The sequence below is a fragment of the Ochotona princeps genome, chromosome 4 (genome assembly GCF_030435755.1).
Source record: "Ochotona princeps isolate mOchPri1 chromosome 4, mOchPri1.hap1, whole genome shotgun sequence".
Lineage (NCBI taxonomy): Eukaryota > Metazoa > Chordata > Mammalia > Lagomorpha > Ochotonidae > Ochotona > Ochotona princeps.
Window position 1 is genome coordinate 89,887,168 of NC_080835.1, and position 21,046 is coordinate 89,908,213.

The following is a 21,046-nucleotide window of genomic DNA, read 5'->3' on the forward strand; positions in this document are numbered from 1 at the left end:
GGAGTGAGAAAAATGATTTTTGGCAATAAAAGCCAAGTATCACATGTGTAAAGAATAACACTTGTCTTCCTCACACCTTCTAGAGTGATGGAAGATTTCTCCGCTCTTCCACCCGCTTACGGAATAACATAGGGTATTAAAAGTATATTAGGTTTTACAATTCTTTGATGTAGATCATAAGCAGTCTGACTCACATTTATTGTTGGTTCGTTGGTTGCTTCACAATATCTGCATGTGAGATAGGCTGAGGTTGAGATAATACTACATTTTTCAGGTACTATTTTTCATATTGACATTTCATCTTAAATTAAGGCAAACATGTGGTATTTAACCTTTTGGGATTGGCTCATTTCCCTTAGCATTATGGTTTCCAGTTTGGCCCATTTGGCCACAAAGAACTGCATTTTGTTTTTTTTTTTAATAGCTGAGTAGTATTCCATGGAATAGATGAACCATAGCTTTCTTATCCAGTCTTCTGCTGATGGGCATTTTGGTTGCTTCCAAGTTTTTGCAATTATTGATTGTGCTGCTATGAACATAGGGGTGCATGTTGGTTTCTCATGAAACAGGTGTTTTGGATATATTCCTAGGAGTGCTATTGCTGGATCATACGGTATGTTGATTTTGAGTTGTTTGAATGTTCTCCATACTGATTTCCATAGAGGCTGTACCAACCTGCAGCCCCACCAGCAGTGGAGTAGGGTTCCCTTTTCCCCGCAACCTCACCAACAAGTGTTGTTGGTGCTTTTTTTCACGTGGACCAGTCTTACTGGCGTCAGGTGGTACCTCATTGATGTTTTAATTTGGATTTTCCTTATTGCCAGGGAACTTGAGCATTTTTTCATGTTTATTTGCCATTTGGGTTTGTTCCTTTGTGAAATGTCTGCCCATTTCCCATGCCCATTTCTTGAGCAGTTTGTTTGTTTTGGTATTTTGGTTGTTTTGTAGTTCTTTGTATATTCTGGAGATTAGCCCTCTATCACCTATGTAGTGCGGATTAGTTACTCCTCTCTAGGGTATTGAGGATTTCTCTGCACACCCCTCCTAAAATGTTCTGCACGTAAACTGTTGACATATGTCTTGTTGGAGTTATAAGCCAGTCTAGACTACCCGAAAAAAAAAAAGCCAGGTTCAGCAAAATTATGCTTCAATGCTATAAAAGGCTAAATATTATAATGAAAATAGACATAAGACAGCTGAACAATAATCTATAGCTATTTTAAGATGTATAGAACCTGTTGTATATAAACTAAAATTGAAATGTCAATGAAGTAGCACAGGATGTGGTTAAGAACTCACATTTATTTTTAACATTGGTTACTCAATACTATGTCAATTAATTCCATAACGTTATAAATTGTTGCTGATGATATGTTCGAGCTTTTAATTGATCGGGATGATACTCTGCTGGCTCTACCTTCAGACCAGAGAGGGTCTCCCTAAGAAGCCATTGAACTTAACTGGACAATAAGATGCTGGACTCTATGCTTGGTATATTCTTGCAGTGAGGGAATCTCAACTGAACTTGAACTGTGGTTATGCAACAAGGTAGAGGAATCCACCATGGGGGAGGGTTTGAAGAGGGGTGGGCTTGAGGTCTATCCCGATGGGGCTTTTTCGATAGCCACTCATCGTTGGAAACGCCTCGTAAAGCAACTCTGTGGTTCTGCTTTACTCCCAGGACCTTTTCTTAGGTCTGTGGGAAGAAACTACAAGACAGTTGCCAAAGTATATGAAGAGGGGTGGGGGGAATCCCAGAGCCTATAAAACTGTGTCACATAATACAATGTAATTAATAAATAAATTTTTAAAAAATTAAAAAAATAAAAAATACACATAGAAAAAAGAAAAAAAAAGAATAACACTTGGGGCTGTGGGCTTGGCATAGTTGATTAAGATGTACTTTGTAAGAAATTTCACAGAGCTGTTCAAGATGGGCTGCCCCATCCTTTTTTTTTTTTCCTGCCTGAATTAGGAGAGCAGCAGGGATGGCCCAGGTACTAAGTTCCAGGCTGCTAACCACTTTGACCCAGATCTAGCAAATGTCACTTGGGGAGGGAACTAACATGTGCTCGCTTGCTCTCTGTCTCGTTCTCCCTCTCCTTCCCTCTCTCCCTGTCCTCCTTCCCTCTTCTTCTCTCAACCCTTCTCTTTCTTCCCTCTTGCCTTTCAAATATTAAGTCATTGAAAAAAAATATTTAGCATTAGGTAGTGGGTCAAGGTCATGAATGTTTAAGATAGTGCCTACATTTTCAACATAAAAATATCAAAGAGCTTTATTTTCTTTATAAAATATTCTCACATTAAAAAATTCTTGTCCATAAAGAACAATTTCCCAGAATCTATGAAGTTTACAGCAATATCAACCCATATGTAGCTTTTTGTGCTATGATGGAATTTCGAAGCCTATCAGATGCCTTGACGTTTCTGTCTCTCTATACCTTTTTGTGAGATTCTGGCACATGTGCTGTGATGCATACTTCTCTGCAGTCTCTTGGTCACAGCTGCTATATTAGAATGCCTTCAGGGCTACCTGAATGCTCATTCTGTACGTCCCAATTATTGCAAGCCCTCCTTTTGCCCCACACAATTGGTTCCTCTCTTTCTAATCCCTGCTTGTCTCATGACTTGCTTTGCCCCTTTTCTGCCCTTTATCCTTCAAATGTTTTTCTTTTATTATCTGGATTGATTGCCTCAGAGTATCTGCCCAAAAAACTGCAAACTCTAGTGACTTCATACTTCTTGTTCCTTCTGACCATGGAATTTCAAAGCTCATTTTTAAATCTAATATTAAACATGTGCAGAAAGAAGTCTAGTATATGACAAAGAATAGGAAAAATCATAAAAATCACTATACAATAAATAAAACATTTTGCATTCTGAAATAAGCCAATGAACTTACTCTCATGCTTTTGCCCAGTTTATTATCATTTTTTCATTGAAAAGGAATTGTGTGGTGTTGTGGCGCAGTAGAGTAAGCCATCACCTGGGACATCTGCTTCCCACCTGACGCTGCGTCCCGTATCTGCCTTCAATTCAGCTTCCTGTTAATATGCACCCCAGGAGTACGGTCCAAGGACTTGAATCCCTGTGTCCCATGTGCAAGACAAGCTGGAGTTGCCAGCTTTTGGCTTTAGCCTAGCTCAGCCCAAGTTGTTGTAGGCATTTGGGGGTGAAACAATGGAGAGGGTGGATGCTTCTCCCCACCTTCTCTGTTACAGTGTTTCCCAAACAAATAAAAATAAATGAGCTTTTCGGAAAAAGAATACATATGGTTATGGGGTTTCTGAGGCCCTTGTAGATAAGATTGTTAAGATACGAAGGTGGACACATAAATGACAGGAAAGTAAGTATATCAACACAAGTATTAAATGTAAGGTATACAATTATATTTAAAGTAATTTTTAAAGACTTATTTTTTTTTAATTGGAAAGGCAGATCTAAAGAAAGAAGGAGAGACAGAAAGACCTTCTGTCCACTGATTCCCCAAGTGGCCACAACAGCCTGAGCTGAGCCAATCAGAGGCCAGGGACCAGAAGCTCCTTCTGGGTCTCTCACATGGGTGCAGGGTCCCAAGGCTTTGGACTGTCCTCCACTGCTTTCCTAGGCCACAGGCAGGGAACTGGAAGGAAAGCAGAGCAGCCAGGACATTAACCGACACCTATAGGGGATGTTAGTAGTTGCAAGGCAAGTACTTAGCGATTAGGCCACTGAGCTGAGCCCAGTAAATTTTAAATGTATTAAAAATATTACTGCATCAATGAAAGATTTTTTAAAATATTTATTTTTATGTGGAAGGCAGATTTTGAAGGAAAGTCTTCCATCCATTGGTTCACCCCCCAAACATCTGTTTTGGCCAGAGCTGAGCTGACCCAAAACTGGAACCCAGGAGCTTCTTCTAGGTCTCCTACATGGGTGCAGGGACCCAAGGCCTTGGTCCATTCACCGTTACTTTGCCAGGCAAGAAGCACAGACCTGGACCAGAAGCAGTGCTCATGTACGATGCCACCACAGAGCAGATTACCCTGATTCACCACCATACCGACCTCAAGAATTTAACATTATAATTGCATACACCTGCCCTTCCTTAAACTCTTCTCTCTTTTCCTCTTTTTTCCCTGTACATAAAAAAAAACCTGTTTCCCTTTGTATTTTTTTTCTCATCACTTAAACTGATACTTTTAAAATATAGCCCTAAAAATACCTTTGTTAGAATCACCCAGACATTGATGAAAACTATGTAGTATCCAGTCTTTCTCCAACCCTAGCCTTGAGAATATCAAGCACCAGCTCCTTTAAAGCTTTTATTTTTATTTTTACTTTTATTTGAAAGACATTTAATAGAGAAGGAGAGACAGAGAGAGAAACTTTCCCTGGGTCTCCCCCATGATTGCAGGGTGCCAAGGACTTGGGCCACCTTCCTCTGCCTTCCCAGGCCCTAAGCAGAGAGCAGGATTTGAAGTGGAACAGCTGAGACACAATGTCCAAATGGAACATTGGCTCTGCAAGCAGAGAATAAGCAGTCCCTGCATCAGCTCTTTGAAAAAATTGAGTGAATCTTAGGTAAATTGAAAAGTGAGAACTGGTGCTGATGTCATGGAATAGTGGGTAAAGCTACAACCTGCAACACGGGCCTCCTATAGGGGTGCCAATTTGTGTTACATATACTCCACTTCCAATCCAGATCTTCGCTAGTGACCCAGGAAAAGCAGTGGAGGATGATTCAAGTGCTTGGACCCCTGCTACCCCTGTGGGAGACTGAAAAAAGCTCCTGGCCTCTGACCTCTGGGGTCTGGATTCAGCCTGACCCAGCCTTGGCGGTTGTTGCAATCTGGAGTATGAACCAGACTACAGAAGATCTCAAAATCTCACTCTCCCTCTCTCTCTCTCTCTCTCTCTCATGCTTCCCTGCTTTCCCCCCCTTACTTTGCAACATTCTCAAATAAACAAGTAAGTCTTAAAAAAAATAAAGACCAGCATTTTAAAATTGTTGTATTAGATTCTGTCATCAGCCTGATGGAGTTTTCTTGACAAATCCATTCCATTCCATGGGTTTAGCTGCTCCTTCCCCACCACCTCTTCAGGAAGGCAGATCTACAGAGAGATGGAGAGACAGAAAGATCTTCCATCCACTGGTTCACTACCCAAGTGGCCGGAGCTAAGCTAATCTAAAACCAGGGACCAAGATCTTCTTCCAGGTCTCCCAAGCAGGTGCAGGGTCCCAAGGCTTTGGGCTGTCCTCTACTGCCTTCCCAGGCCACAGGCAGGGAGCTGGGTGGGAAGTGGAACATCTGAAACACGAACCGGTGCCCATATGAGATCCTGGTGGCACATGCAAAATGAGGATTTAGTTACTAGCCTACCATTGCCAGGCCTACTGCTACTTCCCTGTATAAGATTTCAAGCTCCTTTCATCTTCTGGCCATTTTCCCACCTCCAGTCCCATATTTCCTTCTGTTTTCAAGAGGCCAGCCATAGGACACAAGAAAATAATTTTATTATAGTAAGACCCAGTGTCTGCAAAGGCTTGAACCATGGGAGCAGAAATCTTGAGGTAGAAAGCATGGCAGAGTGACACTAGTAGCATTCTTAATGAATTTCACTTTCCTGGTCAAGGTAGGGCTTTAGCCTTGCTGAGCTGTACACTACCCAGACTCTTGATGGTCAAAAGTATCAGTTTAAACATTTGCTCTAGCCACTTATTATCAGAACAATTTGGAAGCAAGCTATATTAAGTTGTTCAGCCTAAGTCTGTAAAATAGGAACTGAAATGTAAAAGGAATGACAGTTAGAAAATCAAATTACTGAATCGGGAAAAAATGGGCCCAGCACAGTAGCCAAGTGGCTAAAGTCCTCACCTTGCATGCACCAGGATCCCACATGGGCGCTAGTTCTAATCCCAGCAGCCCCATTTACCTTCTAGCTCCCTCCTGCAGCCTGGGAAAGCAGTCGCGGGCATAACAATACCTGTACTGTTTTACTGATCAGTGAACTCTATTCTCTTTAGAGACAAGAAAAGCGTATTTTTTTATTCTCTAAATAGCAGAGCATTTAATAGACAAGTTCTTTGTCAGCAGAATATGTTTGACAATTTTTGTCTCAAATAGTTTTATTGAAATTACTACATTTGTACTGTAAATGTGATGACAGAAAATTGTAATTTATAGAAAAGTTATGCAAATAGTATAATTCTCATTGTAACCTCTTTTCCAGTGTTTTCTGTGAACCAGACATACTTAGAAGTTGTTCCTAATTATAGTAGATGTGTTCTCCAAATTACTGTGAAATGATCTTGTTGATGTTCATATCTGTAGTTTCGAAGGACCAACCTTAACTAGCTTTTCTGTTGTATGTGCAGAAATATAAACAGCTCGAAGAATATCTCAGTTCTGCTGAAGACTTTCAAGAGGAGAAGTTTGACTAATACCACATTTCCTTCAGAGAAGATTTTATAAATGGCTATAAATGCAAAGATCATGAACCTTGTTTCTCTGTATCATGTGCCACTTATATATTTTATATTTATCTTCATGGAAAAACATCTTGTATCATGAAACTTCTCAGTCTAATAATGCTTTTGTCTGATATAAATAGAAAATATAAGCTTAATAACTTCAATTCTCTAAATATATTTTAAGTTTATAAAATAATGTCCTACCTATTACTACCAAATGAATGATCTCCTGTTCTTTCAGTTTAGTTAGTCTGTATTTTAAGAATATATTTGGTATTTGTGAATCCTCGCTGACCGTTTTCTGTCTGGTTCTAAGCTTTCCTTGTTCTCTGTCTATTCTATTTCGTTTGTTTGTTTGTTTGTTTGTTTTGGGGGGGGGTCTGGAGTGACCCTGATGGTCACTGCAAGAGAGGATGGGATCCAAAGTTGGAACTAAGTAAGGACCAGAGAAAGCTCCTCTCCCTAGTCCCAAAGGAAGTTTACTGTTCTGTTTCAGCGGACCGCTCAGGGCTCCTGACTGTTGTTTTAATGACGTTGGATCCTGCAAGGAAGGATTTGGGCTTCTTCCATCCCATGTGGTGGATCTCAATGGGGGTGGGTGACTTCAGAGTTCTCGGCCTCTGAAGGCACTCCAATTGCCAGTGGTCTCCTTGCTAGGTAAGACACAGAGATTAGTTACTCCTCACTGGGGAATGGAAGATTTCTCTGCACACCCCTCCTAAAACAGTTCTACACCTCAACTGTTGACATATGCCTTGCTAGAGTTATAAGCCAGTTTAGACTATCCAACAATCTGCCAAGTTCAGTAGAATTATGCTTCAATGCTATAGACTGCTAAATACTAAAATGAGGGTAGACACAAGACAGCTGAATAGTACCTTATAGCCATTTTAAGGTATAGAAGCTGGTTGTATAAAAACTAAAATGGAAATGTCAATGAAGTAGTCACAGGATGTGGTTAAGAACTTGCATTTTCTAACATATAGGTTACACAAAACCATATCAGTTAATTCCATAATGTTGTAAATTGTTGTTGATGTTATGTTGGGGCTTTTAATTGATCGGGATGATATTCTGCCAGCTCTACCTTCAGACCAGAGATGGTCTCCCCAAGAAACTGTTGAATGTATCTGGACAATTAGATGTTGGACTCTTTGCTTGGTATATGCTTGCAATGAAAGAATCTCAACTGAATCTGATTTGTAATACAGCAACAAGGTGGAGGAATCCACCATGGGGGAGGGCATGGGAAGGGGTGGGAGCAATCCCAGAGCCTATGAAATTGTGTCACATAATGCAATGTAATTAATAAATTTTAAAAAAGAATATATTTGGTGGTTAAATCCTTGCTTTGCAAACTCCAGGATTCCATATGGGCATCAATTTGTGTCCCAGCTGCTCCACTTCCTATCCAGCTCCCTGCTTGTGGCCTGGGAATGCAGTAGAAGATGGCCCAAAGCCTTGGGACCCTGTACCTGTGTGGGAGACCCGGAAGAAGCTCCTGGCTCTTAGCTTCAGATTGGCTCAGCTCTAGCCATTGCGGCCACTTGGGGATTGAAGCAGCAGATGGAAGATCTTTCTGTCTCTCCTTCTTTCTGTAGATCTGACTTTCCAACAAAAATAAAATAAATCTTAAAAAAAACAAGAATAGGACCCAGCGTGGTCAGCCTATTGGCTAAAGTCCTCATCTTGCACACCCAGAATTTCATACAACTGTCAGTTCATGTCTCAGTGGCCCCACTTACCATCCAGCTTCCTTCCTGTGGCCTGGGAAAGCAGTAGAAGACAACCCAAAGCCTTGGGACCCTACACCTGCATGGGAGAACTGGAAGAACCTCCTGGCTACTGGCTTTGGATCAGATAGGCTCAGCTCCGGCCATTCAAGTCACTTGGGGAGTGAATCATCAGATGGAAGATCTTTCTCTCTGTTTCTCCTCCTCTCTGTATATCTGAGTTTCAGTAAATACATAAATTTATATATATATATATATATTTGGACTCACATTTATATTCATTGCTAGAGCAATTTATTGTTCATGTCTGCTTATTGTCTTTTTGCAGTATTCAGCTATCTTCTCTATTAGATTACTATTATTTAAATGAATGGGCCCCATGAGAGAAGTCACATTTTATCATTCAGTTTAATCCCCTTGCCTTAGCATCAGACTATATCTTATCAGTTCTAAGCAAAGGGTTTTTTTTCCCTTCTTTTTTTTTCCCTTATTTTTCTAAAGTTTCTCTGACAAATATCTTTTAGGTCTCCAGAGTCTTTCAGCACTCACATTTTATAATAATTTCATGATATTGTCTTCAGCTTTATGAAGCTTTTTCCCCTAATCATCTGGATGTGTGTATAAATTTAAAATATTTGATATATTTTTTATTCATTACTTTTCTCATGTAAGTATATCCATTTATTAGAATCAGAAAATACCAGCCACTAAAACCATTTTAAAAGCATAATTTGGTATCTGCATTGCTTTACACATATAAATTTCCTTATTACATAATAAAGCAAAAACAGTTGCAAAGTGAATAAATAAGCAAACACTGTATTCAATATCTTCATTTCTTAAAAGTAGTATTCCAGTAGATTCTGGTATACCATGAAGCTGTAAATACTTAGTTCTTATGAAATTCTTGGATTAACTTGGTTTTGTTTATTGTGTGATTTATGGCATAAGCTTCTGTGCGTGTGTATGTGTGTGTGTGTGTGTGTGTGTGTGTGTGTATTACATAAGAAGCCAGATTTTATGGTTTGTTTCAGAGATTAATATTTGTTCCTATTCACTTCCTAAAGTTATCTGTATTATAAGCAAAGCAGATAGAAAACACAGAGTAGCGAAAATGCTGATGGTAATGTTTAATGAGGAATGTGTGCCTTTTTCAGAAGTACAACAAGAGAGATGGGTGTAGTGTCACTGCAGACTAAACCACCATTTTGGAAACCCACATCCTATATCTGAGAGCCTGGTTCCCGTCCCAGCTACTAATTTCTGATGAAGTTTCCTGCTAATGTGCCCAGGAAGCCCAAGTATTTAGATTCCTACCACCTACAAGGGAGACAGGGATGAAGTTTCTAGTTCTAATCCTGGCCTAGCCTTGCTGGTATGGGCATTGAGGATTAAATAGCAGATAAAAGACTCTCTCTCCTCTTGCTCCTACTCTACCTCCTGCCATTCCTCTATGCTTATGTGTGTATATGTACGTGTGTCTCCATTTCTGTCAGTCTTTGAAATTAATGAGTAAATATTTTTTAAAAGCATGAAATACAGGGACAGTTCTGTAGCGTAGCTGGTAAAGCAGCTACCTAGTATGCTGGCATCCCATCCTGGTACCATTCAAGTCCTGGTTGTTCCACCTCCCATCAACTCCATACTATTGCACTTTAAGCAGCAGAATATGCCCCACGTACTTGACCTCTGGATGCACATGCAAGACCTGGAAGAAGGTTCTGGCTCCTACTTCCTGACATCAGTCTGGCCCAGCCCTAGCTATGTGGTCATTTGAGGAATGAACCAGTGGATGAAAGATACCTATCTCTTGCTCTCTCTCTCTCTCTCTCTTTCTCTCTCTCGGTGTGCGTGTGTGTGTGTGTGTAACTGTCTTACAAATAAATAAAAAAGCTTTTTGAAAAAGGTATCTATGTTGTCTCTGATGACCCTGGAAGCATCAGTTCTCAAGCTGTACAATACAGACAGGTTTAAGATAGCTAAAGGATGAAAGAATTTTAACTGGAGAGCATTTAAACAATTTGTAATAACATGCAATTACTGAGTAAAAATAAGGCACCAATAATTTCAGCGTTTTAATAATGGTACATGACCCAGTACCTAGGTCAGGCATTTTGGCAATTTGTGGCACTTTTGTATTAAAACAACTGGGGATCATGGAAGGCTTATAAGACATTTGTTTTCTGATGCCTGTGTTAATTTATAGCAAGCTTGCTTCTTTAGTAGGTGTTTGCAGAGTAGAGAAGACTTTAAGGTACATGGTAACACCAAAAGCACAGCAATTAGATGGTTAGGAAATCAGAATTAGCATAGTTTGGGAGACAAGAACAAGTTGCTTACCAGAAAATGAAAATGTTGCAAAAAAGTAAAATAGTCTTTATAGTATTACAAACTATTGTCAGTATTATCAATTCATCTGTAACTCTCAAAGGCTGGCAAAGCGATAAACCCCTCATGTTACTGAACTTTTTTACATCTGGGCATTTATTGTTGTAATTTTAGGTCGCCTAGTCTGTCAGGTACCTGTGAATAGTAGAAATGATAAGACTGTAAAAGGAAAATGATGTTTGACCTAATTGAACTGGGCCAGTGTTGGGGCATAGGGTGTTAAACCGCCAGTGCCAGCAATGCTGGCATCTCCTGTGAGCAGCTGTTGGACTCCTGGAATCTCCACGTTGGATGCAGCTTCCTGCTTTGGGGAGAGTCTGGCTACCTGAACTACTTTCACACTTGATGTTAAGGCAGCAAGTCCAGTGGTTGAGAGAGTGTAGGCTTGGAGTTAGTCTTCAATTTGGATCTGTTAATTCCAAGTTATATAAACTGGAACAGTTGATTTCCTCATTTATAAATGGGTTTAATAATCCTTGTGTTTAAGGTGTATTTATGGATTAAAAATATCATATGAAGTGCCACACCTGAAACAGTGATTTTAAATGAAAAGTAACTGATGTGAAGGGAAAATGAGGATGCTGCTGATGTGAACTTAAAGTGGCTGCATAAAGCAGAAGAAACATTCTAAAAACTGTCCTATACCACTGGAATATTAAGCAGAAACACACTGCCTGGCACATTTTTAAGATACATCTGTGTCTACCATAAAAAAGTTTATGTTCTTCAGGATGTTACCAAGGATTCTGTTATTAATCAAAACCCACATTACTTAGTGATAGGGAGTAAAAACTAAATTTTCATTAGCAGACGTTATTGCTGAACTAATAGTAATAGAAGCTATTAATATAAGTATTAAAAAGTCAAACCGTGATAAAAATGACTTCACTCTCTAAAGCACATCTTGACAGTTCTTCCAAATTCTGTACATACAAAAGCTATTTTACCTCTCTCCATGTGAGCAGTTAGAAATTCAAAGAGAATTATATTGCAATAAAAAATTAAAAAGATAGTCTAACAGAATCTACTTGTCCTGTTTACAACCTAACATTCCTCAGGTGGTGAAAATAAAAATGGGCCAAAGTTGGCCAGCACACTTCGACCAGATTTATTTGCAGTAAATCGGTCCTGAACTGTGTATCTTGATTTTTTTTTAAATAAAGCAAACATTTATTAAACTATAATAAAAACATTCAATCAAATTACAAAACCTGGGCAAGAAAAACAAACGGCACATGCTTAACTGTAGTTGACATTCAAATAAATGATTTTGATCATTTCTTTATGTAGCTCAGCTTGAAGCAGGACTGTCTTAATGAAATGGCAGAGTTGCTTTAAATTAATGAGGCTCTATTGCTTGGGACCTCCAGCCAAAATGACTTAATATACCCAACATGTTTTTGATCCGAGCTATTCTAATGTCCTGCTCACCTTAATTTACTCTCCATATCTCGAAATGACGAACGGAATCCTCTATACCTCTTAGCATTTTAGAGATCACAGATGAGCAGGGAATGTGCTTTGCCAGAGGCCTACTTGGTTTGTATCATGAAACTTCTTGGAAGTGAACTGCTAAATACTGTTCCTCAGGCCTGGAGTTCGGTTTGTCACAGGCAACTTAACATTTTCAAAGAAAAACCTTTTGTTGTCTCTTGTTTCCTCTTCTTTAACTTGTATGGCCAGTTTCATCCTCACAAAATAGTTTATCCATCCCTACTGATTGGACTGAGATCACCAAGACCGGCTCCCGCGGAGACACAGCCCGGTGCACACACAGCACACCTGTCTGCCCTTGAGGAAATAACACCGTGATTTCTCCCCGCTCCATCCCCGACCCCGAGGCAACACGGGTTCGGGGCCCTTTTTTTTTTTTTTTCTATGTTAACGAACACTTCCGCAGTGTTCACCCAGCTCCAGGGTGCTCAATGGTGTCCTTGTCAACACACTGAAAAATGAAAATGACGTCTGGGGGGCTTGGGGGGGAGTCACTTACGTTTGAAAGGGAAAACACATTCCCTAGCAGGGAATTTCTGAAACACTGGGGTAGGGCTGGGCTAGTTGCGCGCAGGCTGGGGAATTTCCCCAGCCTCCCCCAGCTGCCTCAGGAGCCCGAGACCTCACCGAGCGCCGGCTGCGGAGTTGGCGGGCTCCGGGATTTACCTCTTCAGCCGCTGGGAGGCCCTCTGCGCTCCCCTTTCCGCCGCCTGGCTGCGAGCTCTCCTGGCGCAGTGGCACCAGCCTTCCACCAGGGAGCCTCGAGCAAGCGCTCCCGCCCTCCCCCCGCAACACCCCCCAGCTGCAGCTTGCTGGCTCTCTCTTTCTCCCTCTCTGTCTCACTCTCTCTCTCTCTCTCTTTTTCCCTCTCCTATAGGAGCACAATGAAAGCCTGTGTATCGCCGTGACTGCGGGCGGGAGCCAGTGTCAGCAAAGCGGCTCACAACAGACAAGAAAGAGAAAGGAAAATACAAGCTACTTTTTTTTTTTTCCATCTCTAAAGCGGAGCAATACAAGAGATAGAACCACATTGCTTATTGCTGAGTCCAGACCCTCAGATCCACTGGCCGGGGATGGAATGTACAAAAGTGGACAGAAAAGTGGCTGGACATGACTCGGTGCAATTTGCTGGAAGTTTGTAAGTTTGACCATCGTTTGTAAATTACTCTCGGAAGAGTTTGTCTCTCTTGATACTGTGTTAGCATAGAGTCGGGGGTGAGGACTAGAAACCTAAGTGGGAAAGAAAAAAAAAATGTGTCGGAGGATCTCTTTCAGTGGCTAGCCACTGCAGATTGCTTTCCTTTAAGGCTAGGAAACCTTAGAGGGAATGAGGATTTTACCAGTGATTGGATTAGCCGGAGAAAAAAGCATAGTTCAAAAGTCCAATTACTGACATTGTTAACAATTGAAAAGGCTGTCTCCCTCTTTTGGGAGAAGGCAACATCCTCCAGTACCCCCTCTCCCCAAAGAGGACAGAACGCCCGCCCGAGCCAAGGGAAGGCGAGGAAAGGCTGGAGCCAGAGAGCAAGCCTCCCTCGGTTCTTGCACATTCGGAACACTGACTTCAGAAACCTTCTGAAAGAGCGCTGTTTTATTTTGCCATTTTATCCCCAAGCGAAGGAGAAGGCTGCCAGCTACATAGAGCAGGGCACAAACGGATTTCTCTGCGGAAACATCCCCATAAAGCATTTTCTGAAACAATTAGGTGAGGGGGAGCCCAGGTCACCCTCTGCTAATATCTCGCTCTTTTCCTTTTTCTGCGGGTTTCTGTCTCTGGTTTGACAATCCCGGAGTTCTTGCTCTAACTCTCAAACCGTGTGTTTACAAAGTACCTAGTGGCTCTTGTCAGCTCTGGGGGGTGGAGGGTGCAGGGAAAGCCAACTCTTTCCAACTTCTCCGCAACTGTCAGCCACAATTAGAATAAGTTGATCAGGGTTTGTCTCCAACTTATCCTCTGCAATTGGTTTCTATTCTTTCTCCCTAACCTCTGTGGACTAATTCCCTTCCCCCACACCTTCTCCACTGCTCCCCCCACCACCACCACAACAACCCCTGAAGACCTCTATTCATGTGGCCCTGAACATTGAGCTCACATTGTCAAAGACAGATTTGCCTGCCATAGGCAGCAGGAACCCCTTTCCTTCTCACCATCCCATAGGCAGCAAACATCGTGTACAGCAAGATGGGGGACACAGCGCCCCCGCAGGCCCCCGCAGGAGGGCTAGGGGGGGCCTCTGGGGCGGGGCTCCTTGGAGGGGGCTCAGTCACCCCGAGAGTGCATAGTGCTATCGTGGAGCGCCTCCGGGCTCGGATCGCCGTCTGCCGCCAGCACCACTTGAGCTGCGAAGGACGCTACGAACGTGGTAGAGCTGAAAGCTCAGATAGGGAAAGAGAGAGCACCTTGCAACTCCTGAGCCTTGTCCAGCATGGCCAGGGGGCCAGGAAGGCTGGCAAACACACCAAGGCCACGGCCACAGCCACAGCTGCTACCACTGCAGCCCCTTTGCCGCCCCCTGCTGCCCCTACTACAGCCTCCCAAGCTGCAGCCACAGCAGCCCCGCCGCCCCCACCAGACTACCACCATCACCACCAACAGCACCTGCTCAACAGTAGCAATAATGGTGGCAGTGGTGGGATAAATGGAGAGCAGCAGCCATCAGCTTCGGCCTCGGGGGACCAGAGGAACTCAGCCCTGATTGCGGTAAGGCACCTGGTTTTCTCATGATTCTGGCTGTGGTAGTGTGGCCTTTTGTGGAGGTAGGGGGTTCCTGGGCCTGGTGTGAAATGGACAGTGTTGATAGAGGCCAAGAAGTCACCTGACAACTTCAAAAGCCATTGGGTGTGTTGTTTGTGTGGTTTAAACTCTTACTCATCAAGTTCCGTTGGTCCTCATTCATGGGTTTCCCTCTGCTTGTGTAGGGTGTTCCTTACCTGATTTAAAAAGAAAAAGAAAAAGAAAAAAATCTTCCAAAGATTTTTCTGAAGGACACAGCTTGTTTAAGAGACTACAACTAGTCAGATCATGATTGAGTGAGGAAGAGCCTGTCTGCAGGATCCCCCCAGCTTTGGCTAGTTAGCTCTAATGAGGCCCAAGAAGCTAGTCTTCAGCCCGAAAACATTTATCAGCTGAGCTGAAGTTTGCTAAAGCCTTTTGCGTCTTATTTTCCTGCTTTCGAAGTGATCCCCTCTCCTTGGGTTAAGAGAACCTAAACAACTCTCAGTAATACAGAGCAGATTGCCAGAGCATCCCTTCATTCAAAAATCGAAGTTGAAGAAAAGATCTCCAAGATAGATTAACGAAGGAACGTTTATTAAAAAACCTACTTCCTGATGTCCTGTCAACTTCTCCACCAGCTTACTCCCACCTGGCATCTTTTGTAGGCATTGCAACCAAATTGTGCTTGGAATATCCCCCAATAGGAGGCAGGCACACAAGGCTACTTACACAGAAGTCATCCTAAGAAGTAGCTTGTCTTTTGCCACTCCTGGTGGAAGTTCTGATATGGTTTCTCATTGGAGTTCTCATTGGAGACCATAATTCCTCCCAGAGAGACTGTGCCTAGCACCACTGATTCTTGGTGCCAATACTGGGCAGGAGTCCACCTACTATGGGATGATTTTCCCCCCAAAACCTGCTGGTTCAGAAGTGTTTGGGAAAAGGTGAAAGCCTTGTAGGCTTTCTCCCTTTCTGAGTTCGCTTAGGCTGCTAAAGTTGTGCCTGTTCCTAACACAGCTCTTGCCCATCCAAGCCAGCCCTCTGAAAGTTGGCACCAGGAACAGGCTATGCCAGCTCAAAAGTACTCAAAGTCCTAAGGAGAGGATTGGTGCCATGTGAAATGCCTCCAGGTGAGCTTGACCAAGAGCTCTGGGGAGAGAGTATCCTCCAGCCAGGCCCCTGGGAAGCTCCTTCCTGGTTCCCCTGTATCTCTGGCCTGGGTGCCTGGTGATACATTTTCTGGGAAGCTCTGGGGGCTAAGAAGGTACTCTTCTCTCCCTTTCCCCACTTTCTCCCAATACGTACATTTTGCTCAGGATGTCTACAACTGTAGCTCCCTGACACTATCAACTTCAGCTGAAAAATAACTAACAGTTAAACTGCCCAGTGTGCACAAGTTTGGCCTTGGATACAATTAGCCTGTGGGGTTATATTAGAGCTTCGAGGTCTAATTTCCATTCTCTGCTACCTGCTTCATCTGTACCTCTCCCAGGAATTCCCCAGCACAGCAGTGGGAATTAATTCTGGGAAAAAAGAAATACTGGGGCGACAGAGGAGAGTTAAGAATTGTTCAAATGGAGAGAAGAATGAGGTTTGTATGGATGTGTGTGTCACTGGCATCTGCAGCCAAAAGCGTCTAAATGCCTTGATTGTCCCCAGTAGATTTATAATCTGTCTGCAAGTCTCCCTATAATAAGGCTTTGTGTACTTTCTAGTCTCCTGGTGAGTGCTTCTGGGGATGATACTGAGAGCGAGACACCCAGCCCAACCCCGAGTGAGAGCGCTGATCTGGGCTCTGGGTGCCAGAACTGGAAGGCCCACGAAAGCACCTCAGCATGAGTTTTTCCTATTGCCATTACATCCAAGCCTCTGCAGGAAAGGCGGCAGTTTTGCCTACAGTTTTTGTTGTTTTACAATACAGAAGATGAGGCTGTGTCTTTTTCTTGGACATCTTGGGATGCAAAATGAAACAAACCTCAGTGGTTATTGTGATTCTGTGGTAGCAATATACATACCAGGAGGGAAGTGAGAAAACAGTGTCTGGCTTTTCCCTGCTGAAAAAACTGAGCTGGCTGTTTTGCCACCCCTGTTCTCGGAGGGAATCTGTTTTCTCTCTTTTTAGCTCCTAGCCAGCCAATGCCTGTAATATTCCCGTGGAGGCATTGCCTCTCTGAGTAGAGTGATGATGCGAGGAGGAGGGAGAAGGACAAGTTATGCTTGATTGTTGCTTTTTGTTGAAAATGTGTGGTGTTTGCAAGGGTTGATCCACTACCCCACTTTGGGCTAATGGAAATTCCCTCTCTGGTTTAGCTTCTAATTTCGGAGCTTTGTTACTCAGCGTGATACTCAGCGATGCTGCTGCAAGAGCTGAATTAACCTGATAACACTGTGTGCAAAGGAGGCCTGGGCATTAGCCAGTGATTCACCAAGTCCTTTCCACTCACAGATCTCCCTTCACTCCTGCTCCTCTTATTTTCAGAAAAGCTATTAATTTAAAAGGGCTTTGGCTCAGAATGAGTGTCAGAATTCTTCCTTAATTTTATTGCTACCCTGTCCATAACCAGATTTATGTGGTCTGGGCATGTTGGATGTATCACTCTAATAGTTAATTCGTATGCTATAAGTGGCCATAAATGTCCTTTGGAGAAAGGGAGAGAATATTGATCATCTGAAATTGAATATGTGCTGTGTCCTCAGATAAAAACCCTGTCCTGCATTCCTTCTAATGCAGTGGCTTGTACAGAGTGGGTAATATTTGCTGAATGAGGGTGAAAGGACAGCTTCTGTTTGATGGGATTGTGTTGACTTTGAGTGATGTTATACTTCAAAGAACATATAATGTCAGAATCCTTTCAGTAGCCTAAGTTTCAAGAACAATGCAAGAATAACCTCCAAGCTGGTTCTAAATCTGTCCACATTGAAAGCCTAATTCTGCAGGCCTTACTCAGCTAGTTTCTTCATTTAGCTCAGATGCAAGTTCGGGTGAAGCCCCACTGCTTCAGCGACTGCAGGAATATGGCCTTTCAGAGGATCTGAATTCTTATGGCTTTGAGCAGATCTGCAGTGTTAAGTAGTTGGTACAGGCTTTAGGCACTATACCGTTTTCTGGTGAAGTATCTTTGCATGAACTCTGAAACGCACTCATTGTTGCCCATTAAAAAGTAAGGTTTAGCACTTCCTTGGTATGCTATATATCTTTCTCATTTGCCAGACAAGCTCTTTTATTGTTGTGTTGATTGAGATGCTAGGATGAGTAGATAAGTGGATCTAAGCCTTCAGAGATGGTCTTGTCTATAGTATGATAAAGGAAAGAAGATCAGCATCCCTTGGTTTCATGCTTGCTCAATCATGCGCCAACTTGGTAACCAGGACCAGTCAGTTAAGCAGTCATCTATAAATGAGAAAGCCATAATGCTACCCTAGCTGGTTGAGACAAGTGATTGTGTTTCTGAATAGACTGTAGAACTGCACGGCCTGATTATTAACATCACTGCTAATAAACTATGCAACAAAAAATACTAATACTAACTTTTCCGGGGATTAATAATAGACTCAGCTTTCGGTGCTCTGTTTTGAATGGTGAAAGAGCTTTTTATTGTAAACAGAGGGATTGAAGTTTCAAATTTAGTGCTGTCAAGATAAGACTGAGATATGGGTGTATGTAAGCGTTCCTCAAAGTCCCAGGAAGTGTTGTTTAACATGCGCAATGCCGCGGAAGCCTTTGGAGGTTTCCGTATGTGTGCTTTACAGATCCCTGTACAGACCTGAGAAGCGCTGGAAAGGTGTGTCCCCAGGGTGTCTCAGGCACATTAGAAAGGTTGTTTACATAAATGGCATGGGAAAGTTAAATATTTTGTCAACAATAGTCCAAAATGTTAATTGTTAGCTTAAGAAAGTCAAACAAGTTAAATCATTTCCAGGGTTCCCTGGTTATTTTTAACTAATAATAATCAAGTTTCCAATTGACAGTTTGGAAATGGAGAGCTGTTAAGTGGGGAGCTACATGTGGTGTCTGAGTGACTGGGTAATGAGCACTCCCCACCCCCCTGGAACAGTGTTAGAAATACATCCATTATTTATATTTTCAGCCAAGATTTTCTTAAAAAGCTGATCTATTTTTGTTGTACTTTTCTGAACAAAGTGATGGAGGGAGAGTTCTTATCTGTCCAAGACCTTCCTACTGCTTCAAGTAAACGTAAAGGAGCTCACAAATGCAAAAGAGCTCCAGTTCTAACACAAGTTGGTACAATACTTTGCAACAACATGAAAGAAAGCTTTCTTTGATAGCAAGGTGCTGTTATCACATAAACCAAGGTGCCTTGTCAGGGAGTCAATGTTTGGTTATAGAAAACATCTGCTTCTTTGAAATAATGTCATTATGAGGTGATTGTCAACTTTTTCTAAATCATAAATTTGAATACTTTATAGAAACCTGTAAATGGTTTTAAATACTAAGATAAAAATCTTAGTATTTAACATGAACTTTCAATTTTCTTATATACAGCAATTATTTTTAATGATTATCTCATGTTTGTATTTTTTGCAATAGTATTTAATCTCAAAGAGGGTTAGAATAAAAAAGTCATCCCATTCTGGCACGGTTGAAAGCTAACATTTCTGGGTGGATTCTGATATTTTCTTGTTTTTCATACTAAAACCTTATGTACATTCCTGTTTCTGGACAGAGTCATGTTAAATAATAGCAATTCTGTACCCTTTCTTTTGCATTTCATGGTAGTTTCCCCCCCACACTACAGCCAGCTCCATGAGAGAAGCAGGAGAAATGTAAGGTATAGTCTCTGCTTACTTGCAGTTGGCTGTAGGCATCAGCACCACGTCAGTAAAGCAACAACAACCTAGGTGCTCATGAGATGAAAAGACCACAACTGACACAGATAATCAAAGAGAGAAACAAATACTTAATAAGCCCTTTATGTAGAGAACACATTGCTACACGTTTTATGTATTACCTGCAAGTACCAGTTGAAGAAGCCAACATCACCACCTCTTACCAAGAAAGATGCTGGAGTTTGGGATGGAGGAAATGGGAGAACTTAACACATAATGTTTATGGTTAGACCAATGGTTACATTTTCACTTGGCACAGATTTGTTATGTAAGTTTCAGGATTTTTTTTTTTTACGCAGATAATCTGTCAAGTTTATGTTAGTGTGTGACACATAGTAGGTACTCAAAATAGAAGTATTATTGGTAGCTTGTAGGAGAGAGATTCAGTTTTAGCCTGGAGTAGTATTGTGCAAATGTGGCTTACCGGAAGGGCCTGGGAGAAGAAAAGGATGCCGAGGTGTGAGATGGGGTCGCTGATATCCAGCGTGTGAGCTGATGTGAAAGTCAGGTACTGAGTGAAGAGGGAGCAGCACCTGGCTAACAGAATGGCTGGGTGACAGGTGAGATCAGGCTAAAACCGGGAGGGGCTGGATGTCTGGAGGGGAGCTAGTCAGAAGCTCTGGAAAATGGCAGAGCAAGGGGAGTGCAAAGGAATCGGCCATGATAATCCTTCATATGCTTGCAGACAAGTATTCCATTTCCCCTGCAGCAGCCTCTTCTCTGAGCGCATTGCCTAAGTGCTCTGTACTACCTATCTTCAAGTCCCTTGAGCTGCTTAATGCCTTGCTATTTACACACTTCTGTTCACAGTGAGTTATATACAGCATGACATGGCCTTTGGCATTGGAAGGAGATGGTTTTAAGAACACACTGGCTAGATGCTGAAGAGAGACAAAAAAAAAAAAATGAATCAACTGCATGTCTCTTCTTAGGCTTAGAAAGCTCTAGACATTCTAGCGCTAACAAGAGTGGCCCTGTTGGTAAAAAAAAAAAAAAAATACATTTTATGTAAAAATTGATCTTCACAACATATGAATTCATTTGTACAATGTAAAAATGACTTTTAACTTTAACAAGTCATGACCAAAAATTGAGGAGAAGCCAGGACTTTGGTATTTACTATGCTGATGTGGTACGTAGCTTTCACTTGCTCTAGGAGTTAGTGAGTTGCCTATAGGCCCCACTTGGTCCATGGTTGTAAGGCACAGGAGGAGTTCCTGTGGAATGGATGGCAAAGGAGAGAAGCCACCACTCCTTTCCTTCCTGAGTCATGGCACGATGTGGGGTGCTGCTCATAGCCTGTGGGTGATTTGCTAGTTTTGACCTCTTCCTGAACAAATCTCAGGGGCAGATGTGAAAGATTACAAGCTGTTCCAGTTCCTGGTAGAGAATATAAAGATGCAAGCTTGTGTA

General features: G+C 42.1%; 2 protein-coding genes and 1 non-coding gene across 3 annotated transcripts in view; all 3 read left to right on the top strand.

Moving 5' to 3' along the window:
* CCDC82 (coiled-coil domain containing 82) overlaps positions 1 to 6,761 on the top strand; it is a 33,303-nt gene extending 26,542 nt beyond the window's left edge. The window contains exon 8 of the mRNA XM_004585192.4: positions 6,359 to 6,761. Within this exon, the coding sequence (XP_004585249.2) occupies positions 6,359 to 6,424 (66 nt within the window). The 3' untranslated portion in view covers positions 6,425 to 6,761. The remainder of the gene's footprint in view (positions 1 to 6,358) is intronic.
* Positions 1,591 to 1,722, top strand: LOC131480264 (small nucleolar RNA SNORA18). The gene has a single exon (XR_009245388.1). It is a non-coding gene; the product is annotated as a small nucleolar RNA SNORA18 (small nucleolar RNA).
* Positions 6,762 to 12,872: 6,111 nt separating the features above from the next.
* The window catches only part of MAML2 (mastermind like transcriptional coactivator 2), a 349,689-nt gene continuing 341,515 nt past the window's right edge, over positions 12,873 to 21,046 (top strand). Inside the window, exon 1 of the mRNA XM_058663997.1 lies at positions 12,873 to 14,770. Coding sequence (XP_058519980.1) covers positions 14,252 to 14,770 — 519 coding nt within the window. The 5' untranslated portion in view covers positions 12,873 to 14,251. The remainder of the gene's footprint in view (positions 14,771 to 21,046) is intronic.